The 20,240-nt window shown below is 38.5% G+C and overlaps 1 protein-coding gene across 3 annotated transcripts in view; it reads left to right on the forward strand.

The window, feature by feature from the left end:
• Nucleotides 1-20,240, forward strand: part of LOC145997285 (dosage compensation regulator mle-like) — a 144,314-nt gene that overhangs the window by 16,012 nt on the left and 108,062 nt on the right. For all 3 annotated transcript variants that reach the window (XM_083134175.1, XM_083134176.1, XM_083134177.1), the window contains exons 4-6: nt 2,845-2,970; nt 6,755-6,894; nt 7,242-7,288. In XM_083134175.1, the coding sequence (XP_082990301.1) occupies nt 2,845-2,970; nt 6,755-6,894; nt 7,242-7,288 (313 nt within the window). The remainder of the gene's footprint in view (nt 1-2,844; nt 2,971-6,754; nt 6,895-7,241; nt 7,289-20,240) is intronic.

Here is a 20,240-nt window from a genome sequence, read left to right on the forward strand (position 1 = left end):
GGAGGGGCCAGCAATGATGATTGTTTCAGCCAAGATTTTCTTGCTTGTGTGTGCACACGGGGTGATTTCAGGTGAGGGTGGAAGTGAACCCCTCTTCCTTTCTTTTGACGTTTAAAATGGGGAAACCAGTTCTGGATACATTCTTGAAAACGAACAAAAAACCATAGGACAAGTAAATAAAAAAAAAGAAGCCTCCCCCCTTCCCAGCTCATTCTCCGCCACTGGTGTGCACGACAATGTCACAGAGGCAATGTGTAATTGCAGAATTCAGGTCCTATTTATTTTTTATTTTTAATGCTATTTACTGCATAGGAAATATTGCCTGTATTATTGTCTGTTGCATAGTAAAACGTAAAGCAAGGGTCGTTTCATTCTTCTTCACACTGCTGATAAAAGTTCAGTCTTCGTCAGTTGCGCTATCTTAAAATGCTGAGGATTTTCTCTTCGACCACCTGTTGCTCGAACTTCCAGCGGGTCTCCTTGTTTTTACACTGCAGCTGGCAGCATTGTTTTGTCTAGCGTCTTCAAAGCTACCACTTACTGATAACAGCAATGACCATCCAGCATGAAGCAAAAAGTCATTGTTTTGAATCTCGCAAAGCTGTTTTGATTTGAAGATAACGAAATTTGATCTCCAGAAATAAAAACGACAGTTAAAACAACTTCATGTTTTGCGCCTTCCTGTAAATTTTATTTTGCATCTGACAAGAATAAACTTCCTCAACACACTGAGCGTGTTGGAAAGAAATGCACACAATATAATTGCCGCTTTTCTTCAGAACCATTCATGTGGGAGAGAAGAAAGTGCACAGGTTTCATAAAGCTTGTTTTGAGTTCATTTTTCCCTTGAATAGGGAAGGGGGTTGACTACGAAGTTGGTTAAAGCAAAGAAAACATGACTTTTTTTTTACGATGTATTTTACACAGCTGAACCAGAACGAAATATACAGCCCCGCCTTTTTTTGTCGGGTGCCTAGAAAGGTTGTGTTGTTTCTCCCGAGAGATTTTATCTTACCAGTTAATCTTGTAACAGACAATGCTCATTCTGCCCGATTATCTCCCGACTTTTGCTGGCACCAGTGTGAGTGTGACTGGTGTCAATATTCTTTGAGTTTCGCTTGCAATAAGCGAGAGATTTTTTCTTTTCCATAGGTCTCAGTGCAAACGGGTTTCTGATGAACTAGAATTGTTGAATTGTAAGAATTTCCTGTGCACAATTGAAAGAAAGTAACATTATTTTAAATCCTTTTTTGTGAAAACGTTTTCATGTTCTATTTTCCTTCTCACAACATGCATCCTCTGCATAACAGGTTGTATAACTACCAGGATAAATGGTGTTACAGTCTCCTAGGAATCTTTGTTTTCGTTTGAGCTCCGTTTAAGCTGAAAATTGGTGCAAATTCCAATAACAACCCCTTCGAAATAACGACCCTTTTCCTGGGAACTGTGAAAGGTCGTTGTATCGAGAGTTGACTGTACTTACATATTGATATGAATTAATATTGAAGGAACTAAATCTGTTGAAACAGTAGTGTTCACTAGAGAAGTTGTAGCATACCAGAAATGGACATTATAAATTTACAGAGAGATTTATGTTGTGGAAATTGCGAAGATGCCTGAGATTGACTTCGTAGCTCAGTAGTGTAGCATTGGCATGTAAGACCCAGATACGATTCCTAGTTGGACAACAATTTTCACAACTTTTCAGGAAGTTTTAATTTAATGTTTTTTCTTTCTTTGCTTCTCTTTTTTTGTCTCTTCCTGCCTTCGTTCTTTTTCTTTGTCTTTCTTTCATTCTTTATATTGGCAAGTAGTCTTAAGTTTATCAATTATTTTATAGGTCTTTTGTTCATTTCTAGATAAATTACAATAATAGAGATAAATACTGAATTGTTGCAATATGTAAACGTATAGATGCAATGGGACTTACTCAGTAGGGTCATTAGATGTCAAATCAACAAGGTCCTCAACCTTGCATTTTTTGATTCATTTGAATCAAAGGGATCAAATTTCAGTTGTTAAATGTTCATGCAGAAGTAAAAACATGACACACCACAAGAATCTGAGCCTTGGTTTTAAAATCAAATTTTAAGTTTTATTCACCATTGTAACAGCAAAATGTTGTTCTTATTTGCAGTGAAACCCCAATTTTATGTTCCCCAGCTTTACATTTTTCCATATTCAATGTTCATGATCCCAGTAGAGCAAACTGCTATACAATTTTTCTGGATTACGTTTTCCTGCATTTTAAGTTCTGTCAACTTGGTCCCCTGCAAAACGTAAAATCAAGGTTCCACTGTATACTGCATTTGAATTCAAAATATAGTCAGATTTTGCACTGAAATTTTGATCTTGTATTCACTGTATATTACGAATGGGCCTTACATAAATTTGATATCACGATATATCATCACAGATGATACAATAACGTTATTTTTTCTGTATTGTGATATCGGCAATATATCATCTCAACAAAATATATCGCCAAGTATCGTGCCGATATAGCACCGACATGATAGATATTGCCAAAATATCGTGACAGTATATCATCTAGTTGATATCGCGTGGAAAATATTTTCTCAATATCACAATAGACGATATATATTGTCCAACACTACTGTATATGTGTGTGTCTAGTTGGTAGTGGTTAAAATCTGTACCTCTTCAACCTCAATTTACATCCTGTATTTAGGGTCATTAATTTTGCAGGAGTTTCTGTGATGTGCTTCTTTATTCTTGTCTCAATGTTTCATCCTGGTTCCTGAGCTAAAGAACTACTTTAAAGTAGCATTTTATTGTATTGTTTTTGTAATAAAGTTTCCTTTATATTGAATTTCTTTCAAGATTCTGCGATCCAGTGCATCCACAACCAACATTCTGAATCCGTCACCAAACACCAAAGAGGAAGAGGCTTCTCAGGTGAAGCTGGAAGAAGAAACTTTTACTCTTGACTGGGAAGAGATAACAGAGGTATGATTGAAGATATATGGTCAGTGGAGTGCTGCAGTGAGGGCTTTTGCTCGGGCATCTTCATAGTTCACATGGACGACTCTAGATAGCATACAGAATTGATAGCTTCTTTGCTCAAGCGAATAACACTTGAATAGGAAAAGCAATTGGTATACATTTCAATTCCAGTAGTTCATGTGTAACAGTAATTTATCTGTAGCGGGCTCTCAAATGTGGATTGTGAGGTGAATATAATGCTAATGCTAATATATTTTTGTCTATCTTACCAATACACAGTAATATATGAAAACGAAATAGATGATTGTGGGTTGGAAATACCAAGCTGGATATTATGTCTAGGAATTAGGGATGGGACCGATTAATGTGTACTTTATCGGTATCGGCCGATATAGGCATATCGGTGTATCGGTAAAATTACCGATTATTTTGCAGATTCGATATATCGATAAATATCTGATAATTTAGTGGAAAATTCTGCCATTTTGTTGTAATTTTTATGGATAATCTCCATGCCCTAATTTCTAAAAAAGTAAATGTCTAAATATGCAATTTCTTTTTCACTGCAGTCACCTCAAAACACACATTTATTAAGGAGGTCAATGAACCTGTCAGGTTCTTCAAGGACCATTTCTAATTTTATATCTGATCGGTAGAATATCGGTTATCGGTATCGATAAATTTTATATCGTTACTTTATCGGTATCGGCCCATCCCTACTAGGAATATTAAAAAGTAAAAGAGGAAAGAGGATACAAAGATTCAAATTTTCGTGGACGTACACCCACAAATGCAACTGCCCAAGGTGCAAAACGTGCCCAATACTTGTCACTTCCCGCACCCTCCAGATCCACACTGCCACCAGCAAATTCACTCTCTACCCCAAAGGAACCTGCCACACCTCTAACCTCATTTATATCCTAACCTGCAATATCTGTGATGGCTTCTACGTGAAGGATACATCCACGGCTCTCAACCTCCGAATCAACAGCCACCACTACTCCACCCAAAACCCGGACTTTGTCATTGGCGTATGTACCAACCACCATAATATTTCCTTCAAAGACTGCTTCTGGGTAGCGATCTGCCCCAATCCACCAACACCTCAGTATGTAAAAGATGGAAGAGGTCGTACATATCAGCCATGAGTGCTACCACATTCCCTGGTCTGATGTAATGTCCCCATCCTCACCTTCATCACCACCCTTTGCCTCTGCCAACATTGCTACCTCCCAACACACAGTTTTCGACAAGCCTGGAGAGAGAACCATGTTCTTTTTTGGACTGTCTACACTTCCTTTCTGAACCTGGCAACACTGCAGGCCACTCTGTTACTACATTCACGAACCTTTTTTCTACTCCTGTCTGGTGAGTGTTTCTTCTTTCCTCTTTTACTCGTTATTTTTGGCCCTTGTGGTCCTTTATCCATATCTATGATTATTGTCACATTAAAATAATAATTGATTCTATACACTCGCGTGTGAGACTCGATTGAGTTTGAGCGAGCGAAAGTGGTCCCATACAGTACTCCAATGCTCATATACGTATTATAGTACTCTAATGCTCATACGTATTATATGTAAGAGAAGCTGTCAAACAGTTTCGTTATTCCACCCCATCCTTCCTATTACACCTCAGATGGAATGGAGAGATGCAAAAATCCAGTTCTTATGAATGGTTGTTTTTCCAGTAAAAAATGGCCAAATGCAGCTCACCTATTTCACTTTGAATTTCATTTGTTAGTTTAGATGTTTAAATGTAATACTTAAGAACTACTACTAGAAGAATAGGATTTAATTTGACTCATATAACCCAGAACTACTTGTAATTGCTGTAATTTTGATTGAATGTTTACGTAAACCTGTAGGTCCAGTCCCAATTAGCTTATTAGTTTTTAAAACTGGACTTTTTTGCCATTTCCTGCTAATCTGTTTCAGTGTCTGTCTCAGTTTTAGGGCCACTGTGCACTGGACTAGACAGCCAAAATACACCACAGCTTGCTCTGTGACTAAGTTTAGTGGCCATTAATTCAAATTGTACATGATACACTGGAAACAAAAAGTTCGATGCTACGTATTCAATTTCAGATATGCCGCCCCCCGTGGCAGAGTGGTTAACACATTGTGCTACGATGCCAGGGGTCCCGGGTTCGAATCCCGAGCCTGGGCATGGATGTTTGCGAGGGTTCATTCATCATGTTTCATCACATCATCACTCACCTTCATCTTCGCAAATTAGCCAAAAACGGCACAAAAGTGAAGTGAAATAAAGCAAATCAATTTCAGTTATAGTTTGAGAGAGGAGAATATCATTGAGGGTACAAATGTTGAAATTATATGTGGGTTGTAAAAGTAGCAACACTGTGAGGAAGAGGTGATAACACCATGCATGTGCTATATATATATATACGAGGGTTGGGGAGTAAGTCATGGCAACCCAGTAATAATTCAACAATCGAAGGATGTATTAAAAATTTGTTATATACAACTGAAAGAGTATTCATTATAGTTATTTTGTTGGTAGGAATCATGAAAGAAAACCCAAGCAACCCTGTGACATACACATGTATTAATGTACAAGTTACAAAAACCTGTCTGATCCTGTGTCATACACATGTATTAATATACAAGTTACAAAAACCTTTCTGATCCTGTGACATACACATGTGCACATGTTACAAAAACTTGTCTGATTATGACAAACCTTCGAAATAATCTCCTGCATTGTCCACAGCATGCTGCCATTGTTGTGGAAGACATCGAATACCATCGGCAGCTTCATCCTCTTCACCATGCCTGAAGTTTTTGTGATCTACGACGTGCTGTTATGGAGAAGCGTCCAGATCTACTTAATAATGCAATCGTACTCCACGATAATGAAAGGCCACATAAGGCAGCTTGTGTACGGGACCTACTGCACCGATGGTGATGGGAAGAGATGGAGCACCCAGCGTATTCACCAGATTTGCCACCGTGTGATTTTGACCTCATCCCCAAGGTGAAGGAAAAACTGCATGGTACACGATATGCGACCTGTATGGACATTGAAAATGCTGTGCGATGACAGATCACCCGCTTCAGGCATGGTGAAAAGGATTGTGCTACTGATGGTATTCAATGTGTTTCACATCGATGGCAGCGTGCTGTGGACAATGCGGGAGATTATTTCGAAGGTTTGTCATAATCAGACAAGTTTTTGTAACATGTGCACATGTGTATGTCACAGGGCCAGACAGTTTTTTTTTGTAACTTGTACTTTAATACATGTGTATGTCACAGGGTTGCTTGGGTTTTCTTTCATGATTTTCAGTTGTATATAACAAATTTTTAATACATTCTTCGTTTGTCGAATTAATACTGGGTTGCCATGACTTACTCTCCAACCCTCGTATATTGCTTTATGTCCATGTTTCCATGTTTAAATTCAAACATTGAAAATTATATAATGCTGTTAGATTTTATTTACAAAGAATGTACTTGAGCTTACTGAAATATGAAGATAACACTCTGAAAGAACCACCCTTTCAAAAGAACAAGCTTTTGAACAAGCTTTGGGGTTAGCTGGGAGGATGCTGCTATGGTTTAACATGGTGACTGTGAGACAACTGGGGGGGATGCTTCATGAAAATGTTGAGATCCCTCTCACTTCGAGCATTTCTTGTGTCTCCTCCAATCATACATCCTGATTTTTACTGCCAGCATATAGAACAATGTTACATAACAAAATGCAATGTAAATACAACACTGGTGAACATTCAGATGATGAATAATTTTGATTTCATTTCCAGAATGAGAGTACAGAAAATGCAACATATGAAGAATGTGGAAATTGGACTCTCAAGGTGGCACGCACCAAATTGAAATACTTCATGGATTTAAATAAGTTAACGCAAGAGTATGCATTATCCGAATCCCAAGAGCAAGAAGAGTAAGTTACGTTTGCTTCTTCTATGTATATTTATTTTAAGACAGTCATTTCGATTTTTAGTCATGCTATAAGAAAATAATTGCTGGACATACAAATACAGTGAATCGTCAGTTTTATGTTTTATATATAGGGGGACTAAAGTGAAAAAAAAACAACTTAAAATGCAGGAAAATATAAAGTCCAAGAATGGAAATCATATCCCAATTATTGCCTTCAGTAGGAGTTGAACCTTGAATTGTTTCAGATCCATACATATATTTTTTTAAATTATAATTTTATAATGCTTGCAAATACAGTGTGACAAGTTTGTAGTTTTTATTCTAATTTCTATTAATATTTATTTTTAGATGTGAATCTGTAGAGATGGTTATTCCACTCAAACATCTCAACATGGGTAAGTATATATATATATATATATCAGAAATTTTGTTATTTAATTTATATATTTTTTTAAAAAAATATTGTTTTTCATATTATTAAATTAAAATCAAACATCATTTATTGGTCATGTGTTCTGATTTAATATTCATAAGTGGAACATGAGTAGAAAGACTTCTGTAACTGTAGTGCATAATTCTACTTTTTTATTACTATTCTTATATTAAAAAAAAGAGAGGTAAAATACTTATGACCCATTTTCTTTTGTTTAAAGTCCCAATTGGACAAAACTAAATATAATATTTGAGAAATAAACCATGCTACTGTTGGGCACGTACAGAAAATGTTCTATGTAGAACTTTTAGTGCAAAATGTAGGTTTGACCAGGACTCGAAGCTTGGTCTCTAGCATATACTGTGCCATTGCTATGCCAACGGAGCTACAAAGCTGGCTCCAGTTTTGCCTGAATTTTCTATTTGTAGAGGAATGGCACAGTATCATGAGCATAGTCAGGTAGAGGTGGGGGGATGGTGGGGGGACTAAGCCCCCCCCCCAGAACCAGCCATTAGCCTCCCCCCCAAACACATGTGACATATGCATAAAATAATTAAGTAAAGAGAAACTGCACATAGAAATGAGATAAGTCTCATGAAACACTCCTGTATTACTTCTGTGGTGTGGTAGTCACAGATAAGGAAAGAATACAATGAAAGTTAAAGTTCATGTGTCTTTTTACAGGGACCATATGTTCCGAAACAAGATTTCAAAGAAAATTTATCACCCTTATTTCTTTTGATCTTCCACCTTGGAGTGCTAGGTAAATATTCACAATAGTGGCATTGCAACTAGTGTTTACATAAATGTAGCCTTTCAACAATGAGTTCCTGCAATTGTGTTTTTTCGAACATGAAAAAGAAAAACAGTCATTGTGGAGACTTAAACAGAATAGCAGTTTTGATAGGGAAAAAGTGTCACAAAGAAGTGAATTTAGTTTCTTTGGATTTGTATTGCATGGGGGACATTTAAAGATGTATGCCTTAATGTTGCATGATCCTGTAGAAGCGATTCAATCGTGCGTAATTGTTTTGTTAAGTGGTGATCACTACAGTTCATTGGCGAAATCACTCTCTTCCAAGTCTTTTGTGTGCGTTGCACTGCATCACCAATATGTATGCAGATGTGCCAGGTTTATTTGGAATTTTCTTTGCACGAAGGCGGTGCCGTTGAAAGTTGTGTTCAACTCTCCTGGTGATGGGTGTGAATCTTATGGATCACTTCTATAGAGGCTTGGAATCTCAGGTGTCTCTTGGAGTCTTGGGATAGATTCATTCTTCTGGAGGTAAGAAGAAGCTTATTTGTTTCAAGTAACCCACAGGAAGATTATCGTGGAAGGACAAGTGCTTATGCTGGTTGAATAACAACACCAAATCTTAATCATCTTTTGTAGATTGGAAATTATTGGAAAATCATTATTTGATGTTGTGCTCATACTGCTTGTAAAATTAAGGCAAATTGATGTCAAAATGATCATTCTTTTTAATAGAGAGTTTATTAATAGCAAAAGTTAGGCATCGAGGAAACAAGCTTAGACTATTGAATTTCTGAAATGAATTTAAAGAATGCATGGGCAAAGTGATCATATAAAACCTGCTTCGAATGTCATAATCAGTTTTCTTTTAAAGTCACTTGGCCAGAGTTGTATAAAAGTTATTTTGTCGATGGTCCTCATTTAAAAGCCTAGTTTTCAGGATAATTAAATAATATTTTGCCTATAGATAGCAACTTTCAACATCCGTCATGCCATGGTCTTTTTTACAAATTTTGTTTCATTCAGACCTTTTTTTCAAGCACAAATGGTAATTGTTTTAATAAAAAAATGAATTTATCCTTAAGCCTACATAGAGTCCAAGAATAGTGCGCCTTTTCGATAATTCAGTAACTTGCAAGGTTCTCAATTTTGTAATAGTCCGTAATTCTTCGTCTCCTTTATTCACTTCTTCAATGGACATTTCTTAAGATCCGAAAGCATCATAATACTTACAATGTTCCACTTTAGTGCACTTAATTTCAGAGTCCTTTATGTATCTACATATAAAATTACTAGAGGCACATATTTTTGGTAAATAAAAAGGCAAAATTTCGGTACAAAAACTGAGTCAATTTCGGGTTCAAAAGCGGTAAATAAAATAAAATATCGGTGTTATAGCGGTGAAAAAATGGATGAAAAGTGGTATATAAAAAGACATATTGGTTTTAAAATTGTGAAAATAATCCTAAATTTGATTTAAAAACTACACTTATTCCACAGAATTAACATTTTACTTCTAATAGCACATTTATGTAATCATCAGAGTATTAAGTTTATTTCTGTGTAAAGGAGTCCATTTTTGCTTCTCCAATATTAACAGCAAAATTAAAATTTTCCGGAAATTGCATAACTCTCAGGATAATTCAGACCTCGGAAGGTGTCACGGCGGTGAATAAACCCTGAATTTCGTGTTTAAGAGTTAATTTCGCTTTTTGCAGTTCATTTTGCATTATTTCGTGACAAAATATGGTCACAAAATGCACCTCACACCTTTCAAAAACATGAAAAATTAACACTACAATGTGTTTTTTCAAATTTCGTCTTTTCGTCAAAAACGAAATATGCATGCCCCTAAAAATTACACATGAATTTGTTAAGCAATTTTTTTAATATGTCTCTGCTCATTAAATGTTGGCAAGACTTATACGTTGCTGTTCATTTTTATTTGGTTTCTGATTTGCCAATAGGCGGTACTGGACTATAATCTGAATTAACAAAACTTATAATAGCATTGGTTTATTTTCGATTAGATATTAAGCACAATGGTGCCTGCATAGGGGGTGGAGACATCTGGAAAGACTTCATACAATTCAGACTTTTGAAATTGTAGCATGAAGACAGGGACAGGGGTGCGGTGAAAGACGGCAGATTAAGTGCCTATGCAAATTATCCTAGTGGTGGGGATGCTATATGAGAATTCTCTAAACTGTTGAAAACCTTTCCTTCACTTTAAGTACTGCCCCCCCCCCTCCCCTGAGAAAAATCTTGCGGGTGGCCTTGAATAAACAAATAACGTTCAATTATAAGCATTCATTGTATATTGGTAAACAAAGAAGATCTGCATGTAAGATTTAAATGAATTGAAACTAATTACAGCCTACTAAATAGTATTCTGGGGAGCTCTTTGCAAACACTTGTAAGATTATTAAGATGGCAAACCAACTAAGTCATCCCCTCTCTCCTCTCTAAGTTCATGTTAAAGTTTTCTTCACGAATCTAGTCGCAAGTGGTTCACAGTTGTAGTAAAACTAGGAAAACGTGAAGTTTTGTTGAATAGAAATTAAAGGAATTTAAATGTTCACTATCTCGTTACCTATGTAGATTGTGCTTTTAAATGCCTTGCAGCATTATAATTTGCTCAGTACCATAAACAAAGGATTACCTTACGTTTTGCGAGTATCTATACTGCTTCTGCTACGTTTCGGGATGCCACTGCTCCCTTCTTCAGGCTGTTCACTTTTAGGTTATACTCAAATTCATAACCTCGTCGACCTTTTATTAGGTATAGGATATGGGATTGGTTAAGTGTGTGTGGTTAAACAGTCATACTTAACACCCATAACAGGTGTGCGTCAATTTTACCATGCTGTTTTCCTGATTAAAACTGCCCCTTGTAACGTTAAAACTTTTAAAACTAAATAGCCACGGCCCGCGTGTGCTGCAATTGCAATACTTCCAAGTTTTCCTCGTAGAGCGTGAGGCCGGGCGCATCCCCTCTCCTTCCCCTCCAGTCTTTCCCCCCTCTCCCCCTCCTATCCAGTTCACGCAAAGTCAAGTGAGAATTCCTCTTCCATTTGAGCTTGGCGTGCTACTTCCGGGGTTACGTTAAAACCTATTTTTACGTATTCCTTCCCATCCCACTTTTTGAACATTTTCCCCCACATCTCGTCGATATTCCCATCGTCTCTGTTTAATTTATTCTCTTTTCCCTTACAAATATATGACCCTTCATATACATTCCTTCTTAAAGGTTTTTCTTCTTCCCTAAGCACTTTCCGTTTGGTGATAATGTGGCCTTCGTCAAGGATATGTTCGGAGAGCCCCGTTTTGGGAACCCCCTCTCTTATATCTTTGTCATGTTCTCCCCACCGTACATTCATGCTTCTTCCTGTTTGACCCACATATTCCTTCCCGCATTGGCAAACTATTCCGTACACCCCCTTCATCCCTCCCTCATTTATTTCTTCCTCTTGTCCATCTTTCTTATACCCGGTGAAATGCTTTTCCAAAGTTTTTGGAGCTCGCATCCCACACCTTACACCATATCCTCTTACAAGTCTTTCAATTTTTTCTGATATTCCGGGAAAGTATGGAATGCCTACATATTTATATTCCCCCTCTTCGTCCCTAACTTCTTCTTCTTTTCCTTTATTGTCTTTCTTCCTTTTATTCCTTTCTAATTCTTTCCCGTATGTGACTTTAGCTTTACCTAAATTCCCCTTTAACTCTTCTTCTCTGTACCCGTTCCTCTTTCCTATTTTCATTACCCATTCTATCTCTTTACGCAAATCTGCTTGGTTGTTACATAATCTGTGAGCTCGTAAGAAGAAGTTTTGAAATACGTTATTCTTTGTTCTGTTGGCGTGGGCCGATTCTTTGTTGATGTATAGATCTCCCGATAATGCCTTATGGTGAACCCCTGTGTAAATTTTCTTTCCTTCTAAACGAATTGCCAGGTCTAAGAAACTAATCTTACGGTCACCCATCTCCTCTTTAGTAAATTTTATTCTTTCCTCTTGCTCCCCTAAGTTTACGAATAGTTTATCTACTTCCTCCTCCTCACCAATGACAAGGATGTCGTCTACATATCTGCCGTAAAACTTAATTCCCCTATTTATTAGGCTAAGTGCTATCTTTTCGATAAAATGCATAAATATACTGGAGACGATTCCTGAGACTGGGTTTCCCATTGCTAGCCCTTCTTTTTGACGAGATGTGGGGGAAAATGTTCAAAAAGTGGGATGGGAAGGAATACGTAAAAATAGGTTTTAACGTAACCCCGGAAGTAGCACGCCAAGCTCAAATGGAAGAGGAATTCTCACTTGACTTCGCGTGAACTGGATAGGAGGGGGAGAGGGGGGAAAGACTGGAGGGGAAGGAGAGGGGATGCGCCCGGCCTCACGCTCTACGAGGAAAACTTGGAAGTATTGCAATTGCAGCACACGCGGGCCGTGGCTATTTAGTTTTAAAAGTTTTAACGTTACAAGGGGCAGTTTTAATCAGGAAAACAGCATGGTAAAATTGACGCACACCTGTTATGGGTGTTAAGTATGACTGTTTAACCACACACACTTAACCAATCCCATATCCTATACCTAATAAAAGGTCGACGAGGTTATGAATTTGAGTATAACCTAAAAGTGAACAGCCTGAAGAAGGGAGCAGTGGCGTCCCGAAACGTAGCAGAAGCAGTATAGATACTCGCAAAACGTAAGTTTTTAATATATTTTAATATTATAATTGTGAGTAATTTGCACAACTTTCATCATGAATTCATCATGAAAAGGATTACCCATTAATATTATTACATATTAAAATCATACCTTCTTTATTCTAAAGAAGAAATGTATTCTTTAATAAATTTACAACCATATATTTTAGCTTATATATTCCATTTAACAATTCCATTTCTTTCGGATAAGATGATATGGGGATTACCTGTGATGATTTTTGTAATGGATTAAAACATGAATAAAGTTAGCCCCAGCTAGCCCCTCCCAAGTGGATGGGCAAAACTATGCCTATATACTGTATGCCAGTGACCCCTGCATTCGAGTCCTGGTCGAGCCTACATTCTTTGTTGAAATTACTTTGAAGTATGTCTCTGAATGTAGAATTTCCTAGAACATGTTTGGATGTGTATTTATTCATGAGGGAACAGATTAGTCTATACCATATACATATTTTTTTAAATGTTGTCACAACTTTTAGCGTGAATTTTATTCAAGTGGTAATGTTCATTTTTGTGAAACAAAATTAGATTCTTTGATAATTCCCACCCCTCCTTTTTTTTCTTTTTTTTACCACAATCTTATAGCATGATGTGTCTGAACTAAACTCAGTGGTGCAACAGCCCTCTGAGGGCCACACATGTCAATTGCCCTTGCATTTGGTGACCTGTGAATACCATGGCTGCTGTATTTTGGTGTTCAAGACAGAAGCTTGCTGCTTCATTTTAAGTAGCTGCTTAATCGTCCTCACAATGCTGGGTCAGCAGAGGAATTCTGTGACTTCCACCAGGAATCAAACCTGTGACCGCTTCTACTAGTGCTACCCTTTGACTGTATGGGAGATTCATGCTGAACAAAACTAGCTATGATTTGTAACTAGGGCTGTGCGATTTCGATTGAATATTGATATGGAGGATACTGACAATGCCGATACATCTAAATCTTTTAGCTTGAAGTTTTAATTGAATTTTAGTGTTATCTAGGAGAATCGGAGAATAGTATTGTTCTTTTGGCGAAAATAGGAGCCCATAACACAAGGGAGTCTGCAGGTCTTAACCACAATAATTGAGAACTGAAAATAAGCGAGCTTGGGTGATGGTGTCACTTTCCTAATGTACAAGTTAAGTCAAGCGCAAGGTTGTTTATGGTGACAAGTATAGCACTCACCGTGGGGACAGAACTTGAGTTATGAATGATGAAAGATTGCCTCTGATTAACATGGAAAGCAAATATGTTCAACAACCAATAAAAAGAGTAATGTTCCTACTTTATAGAACTTGCTGGTTACCTGTGTTAGCTATCTTTATGAGACGACGCTTGGCAATGACTCAGTCTCGAGTTGTAAATGACTCTCATCTCGATTTAGCATAAACTACATATACAGCGTGTCACTGCACAAACTTTCTTGTAGTTTTGACACGAGCAGTGAGAGCGCCAGAAGAGGGCAGGGCAAACACCCCCCCCCCCCCAAGTCACCGAGTCTCCCTCCCTCCCAGCAAAAAACAAGAAACTAGATAAATAAAAGAAATGCTTTTTTTTAAGTCTAAATATGGATTGTTGTATAGTGTTTAGAAGTTTTCTAAATATAGGTCACTACCCATTCCTCTTTCTTATTTCATTCACACCATTCCCATCAACAGCCTCTTTCTAGATGACTTTACGTCTTTATGAATTTCAATACAATATAGGTGCGAGTTTCAACTTTTGGATTCTTATTCGTGATGTTAATGCAAGATAAGAATTTGCCAAGTCCTAAGAAACTAGGATAAAATAATCTCTTTCAGTAGTGATACACCGCCAATAAGTAACTTTCTCACAGACTTCTGAAGAGAGTTCCACATTGCCATGTATCGAATGTTCATTTTTCTTATCAGAACTCCACAAAGAAAAAAATCTATAATTTCCACTCTGCTTCTACTCACTGGTGATTAGTGAATGTGAGTATGGAGAAGGTAGATCCTACAGGATCATGATGTGATGGGGAAACTGAACAGGGATGAATATGAATTCTGTACTGTTTGCTGCTTGTTTGTACTTTTAGCTGTTGCGAAACACTATCAAGTGCAACAGAATGCATGTACAGACCAACATGTATTTTAATACCAACAAATTTAATAACGGCAATACCGACATATCAACGTCTATAATATCAATATCAACATATCAAATATCAATAATTTTTCTTGTACGGCCCCGGCGCCTACCCAGCGTCGAATAACATGGGTACCTGGGGGAAACCCTGGGGGGTAAAGGCGGTCAGGGGCGTGATGCTGATCACATCACCCCCACTCACGACCGGATCAAGAAAGTGTGGGGCGTTACCCCCACACCCCCTATACGCCTTCATGGCGTGGTGCTATGTACAGGGGAACACTTTACCTTTTTTTTTTTTGTTTGAAGTTTGGAATGTACATTTAATGAATACAAAATGAGAAAATCTCTACCAGATGTGGATACCACAATAATATATAATATAAGTTGTTCATGTTCAAAAGATTATATAGGACAAACAGCAAGGAAAATGACAATAAAATGATTTAGACATAAATTTAAATCCAAGGACAGGTTTGTCATCTCCCATCATTGAAGAGAAGCATTTGATTAAAAAGAGAAGAGTTTTAAAAAGAGTGACAGGAAACATAGATTTGAATGTCTGGGAAGCTTTGTTCATTGCGGAAGAACCCTGGAATAAATTAAATAATGAAAATTGTAACATAGACCGACATGGAGTTTTCTTTTTCATAAGTGGAGTAAGCCACCATCTTTAAAATTTAATGTAACAGAAGATATCAAGAAACACTGTGAAAGCAATGATGATTCCTAACCGATTGGCCTTCTGTGAATTGTCTGCACCATCGTCTGACCATGCTATCACTCACTCATGATGTCCAGCTCTGTGCGAAATTCTGAGCATGCAAAAATCTGATTACTATGCGTCGGCTACATCACAGTCGGTGGAAGACTGTATGAGAGCTGCAATATTTAACCTAGAACTGTCCTAGAACAGCTGCATTGTGACTGTACCAGATTGCAGGTACATGCCACTTCTTCCTGCCCTCACGTGTGTCGCTCTCTTCCCACTAGTGCTGCATACAGGCACCATTGGAGCTTTCTTCAGGATGCCCGTCGTATATAAACTTTCGGAAGCTGTTATTAACAGTGTGTTCCTATTTTAATCTTTGGTTAGCTAAATCAGGTACCTATACAATGCAATTCTATAAATTGCTTGTGTGAAATTTCTAATACCTACATGCCCTTTTCATCAGCAATAATGGTATAACTGCATGTTGTCAGTTTCACAGTACTTCACTTGAATTACTGTACTGAAGCAGAAATCCCATTGATAATGTAAGGAAATGTGACACTTTCTTTTGTACAATTCAATTGTTTCACTTATATGCAAGAGTTAAGTTGTTTGATTTACAGAGAAGAGAGAAGTAGCTTTATGCATCGAAAAATGAGTCCGCACTCATGGTTCTTGCAAGCAGAGGGTTCCAAACCTCAGTGGAAATATCAACATATAATACCAGGAATGGATAAGGAGACGGATAAATTACAAAATGTACCCGGAATGGATAAGGAGACGGATAAATTACAAAATGTATTTCTTAATCAATGACTCTTCACTCTAATCTCATTTAGTCGTAACTTAAAAAATAATCAAGTATTTTATTTTAAACTTACTGCGTATGATAAAATTCCATAATCCTTCCCTAGCTTGTGAATTGTGATAATTTTCCAAATTCACTATTTTGCAGTTTGAATTCAAATCATAGAGAATAGAGAAATTAAGTCAATTTCATGGAAGATAATATTGGTACTTAACAAATCCATACCTGGATCTCTAGAATTTTTTTTATTTCTTTGCCTCAATCCACCAACACCCCCGTACGTAGATGATGAGAGAGGGCCTACATATCAGCTATGAGTGCAACCACACCCCCAGGCCTGAACAAGGCCACTCAGTAATGTCCCCCCACAATCACCCCTCACCTTCAGCAACACCCTTTACCTCCCCCTACACCTTTCACCACTCACAGTTTTCTACAGCCTAGGGAGGAAACAACATGATTTTTTCGTGTGTGAAACTGTCAGCTCGTACCACTGCCATGTTAATACCTGACAATCCCCGCACTCCCACCTTCTATTTATTGCCCAAAATTCACAAACCTGGCAACCCTGGTAGACCCATTGTGTCCTATAACTCACCCACAGAAAGAATCTCAGCCTTTGTTGACTCCCATCTCCAGCCTCTTGTGAAAGCTCTGCCCTCCTACCTCCGTGACACCAGCCACTTCCTCCAGAAAATCAGCACCCTTCCACCATTGCCCCCACATACCATCCTTGCCACCATCGATGTCACTTCCCTCTACACCAACATACCTCACTCCCATGGCCTCCGCTCCATAGAATCCTACCTCAATAGCAGGCCAAACCCTCACAATCCCAGCACCAATTTCCTGACCACCTAGCCCACCTTGTCCTCACTTGTAACAATTTCACCTTTGCAAACCAAAATTTCATACAGATCCGAGGTACAGCCATGGGTTCCAGAATGGCCCCATCCTATGCAAACCTCTTCATGGGCAAACTTGAGCAAGAGTTTTTGGCTACCCAATCCCCCAACCCCTCCTCTGGCTCCGCTTCATCGATGACATCTTCATGCTCTGGACACATGGAGAACCATCGTTGTCAGCTTTCCTGGACCAACTTAACCACTTCCGTTCCCTAAAATTCACCTGGACGCACCCCCCAAACCAGATCACCTTCCTGGATGTGGACGTGCACATCGAGGGAGGGCACCTGACTACCTCGATCCACATAAAACCCACCAACCACATGCAATACCTACACTTCTCCAGCTCCCACCCGTTCCACACCAAAAAAACCATTCCATTCTCTCTGACCCTCAGGGGACAGCATCTGAACACTTCACCCACCTCCCGCCAGAATTATAACCTCCGCCTACACCAGGCCCTGGTCAACTGTGGATATCCCTCCATCCTGGTCACCAAGCAAATATCGCGAGCTGTCTCACACAACACTACCACCAAGAAACCTGCTGCCACCAACCCACCTGCACTCATCACCCAGTATCATCACCACCTCAACAAAATCAGGCACACACTGCACTCTCTTCTCCCAATTCTCCACAGTGATCCTGAAACCAAAAACATATTTCCCGACAAACCCAGAGTGGTATTCAAACGCCCCCCCCCCACAACCTCCAAAACATCCTGGTCCACAACACTCCTTCACCACACATCCAACACCCCCCTGCCCATAAATGCAATTGCCCCAGGTGCAAGACCTGCCCCATCCTCATTACCTCTCACACCCTCCAGGTGCACACGGCCACTGGCAAATTTACCCTCCATCCCAAAGGGACCTGTCATGCCTCAAACCTTATCTACATCCTCACCTGCAACATCTGTGGTGATTTTTACCTGGGGGAAACATCAACGGCCCTCAACCTCCGCATCAATAACCACCGCTCCTCCACCCACAACCTGGACTTCACTGTCGTCGTCCACACCAACCACCACAACATCAGTTTCAACGACTGCTTCCAGGTAGTGATCATCCATCTCCTACCCCAACCAGCCAACACCTCTGTTCGCAAAAGATGGGAGAGGGCCTATATATTGGCCATGAGTGCAACCACTCCACCTGGCCTGAACAAGGCCACCCAGTAATGCCCATCCCTCACCCACCTTCCCTCCCAAACCATCCCGTCCCTCCCGCCCTCCCAACTCTTCCTACACACAGTCTGTTTACGACGAGCCTGGTGACGAAACAGTGTTTTTTTTCGTTCTACGCATCACTTCTTCTTCGATGGGGACCTGGCAACTCTGCAGGTCCCCAACTTCTGGTTCCGTCTCTTTCTCCTCACACCGATGATGCTACGAAGTTAGCGAATATTTTGAATTTTGAATTTTTCTACTGTCCGGTGAGTGTTTTCTTTTACCTTCTTTGATTTTTACTTAGCCCTTTTGGCCCTCCTTGCTTTAACCATTATATATATATAATATATATAATATTGACGGCCAGTCAATATTCTGTGCCTCTACACTTCATAACCACAATCTCTTTCTTCTCCGATGACATTGCGACCTAGGTCACGAAATATCAAACTATTTATTTTCGTGTGGTAAGTGTTTACTGTCTCCTTCATTATTAGTGTTTATCCGCCATTCTGACACTGTTTCTCATCCCATTCCTGTGTTTTATATATATAAAATTATTTGGCCAGTAATACATTTTAATTATTATTTTCTTTCTCCTTATCTTTTCCTTCATCCAAAGTACCATAAAAATCAGAATGTTCCTTCATTTTGTGATGAAGTTATTTCAACCGCTTTTCACATTAGTGTCACGATCTTGTATGTAATACTGTTACCATATTCAGAAACTGCAGGATTTAAGCATTAAAACAATATATAACATGATAGGGTTCTGTTAACATGAAAAACCAATGCAAGTGCCACAAAATCATGGAATGGCCTTGTACGGTTTCATGTTGGCTGTCCGAATTATTCTGTGCATAATAAGCATAGTTTTGGGAGCAAAAATTTTGGAAAAAAAAGTGTGCATTATGCATGAGTAAATACGGTATTTAACATTTTTTTAAATTTTCATGTCCTCTTTCTACAGATGTATAATATGCTACATTAAAAAAATCTCACATTTATGAATTCCTTTTTGTAACAGTTTTTTGGAAGTAGTATAAAAGCTACTGAAAAGATATTTTGAATAGGTAATATACAGTTAATAAGTAATGAAAATAACCTAAAAACTTCCTCTTTGGATTGAAATAGTCACTAACTGTGAAATCCGAAGAGGAATCCTTATAAAAATTTTGACCGTGTGCATGTAAATTATTCCGTGCTATTCTCGAGGCTATAAACAAAAGCACAACGTAATTTGTCAGGAGTGCAAGTATAATTCAGCAATGAAGAGAACATGACAGCTAGCAGTTAGAATTTGAAAGAAGTGGTTACAACACACATGCACAAGGGACGCGGTGTGATTATAGCCCAACATAAATTCAAAATGTAATTTCATGATGAACGATAGGCTATGCTCATTAAACTGTACCAACTTCCAAATTCCACACTGAAGGTAACTCTTGTCATTGAGGCTAATGGTGAATAAGTGTTAAATTATTCACTGAATCCCAGTAGTGATATGTCATGTAATGTTGATAACCCAGGTTTAGTTCCTCATTGAGCAGCAATTTTGAGTTCCTGCTTATGCAAATGGTTACCACTCGTGTCTTTGGTGTAAACAGTTCCCTGTTCAATTATCGGATCTCCAAGAATTGGGTGTTGATGAACCATCGCGAGGACAACTATGTTGCTGCTTGAAAGTAATAGTAAACAATATCGATGGGGTTCGATGCACTGACCTTTCATGTTCATGCAGGTGCG

The sequence above is a fragment of the Lepisma saccharinum genome, chromosome 13 (assembly GCF_977018435.1).
Source record: "Lepisma saccharinum chromosome 13, izLepSacc3.1, whole genome shotgun sequence".
Classification (NCBI taxonomy): domain Eukaryota; kingdom Metazoa; phylum Arthropoda; class Insecta; order Zygentoma; family Lepismatidae; genus Lepisma; species Lepisma saccharinum.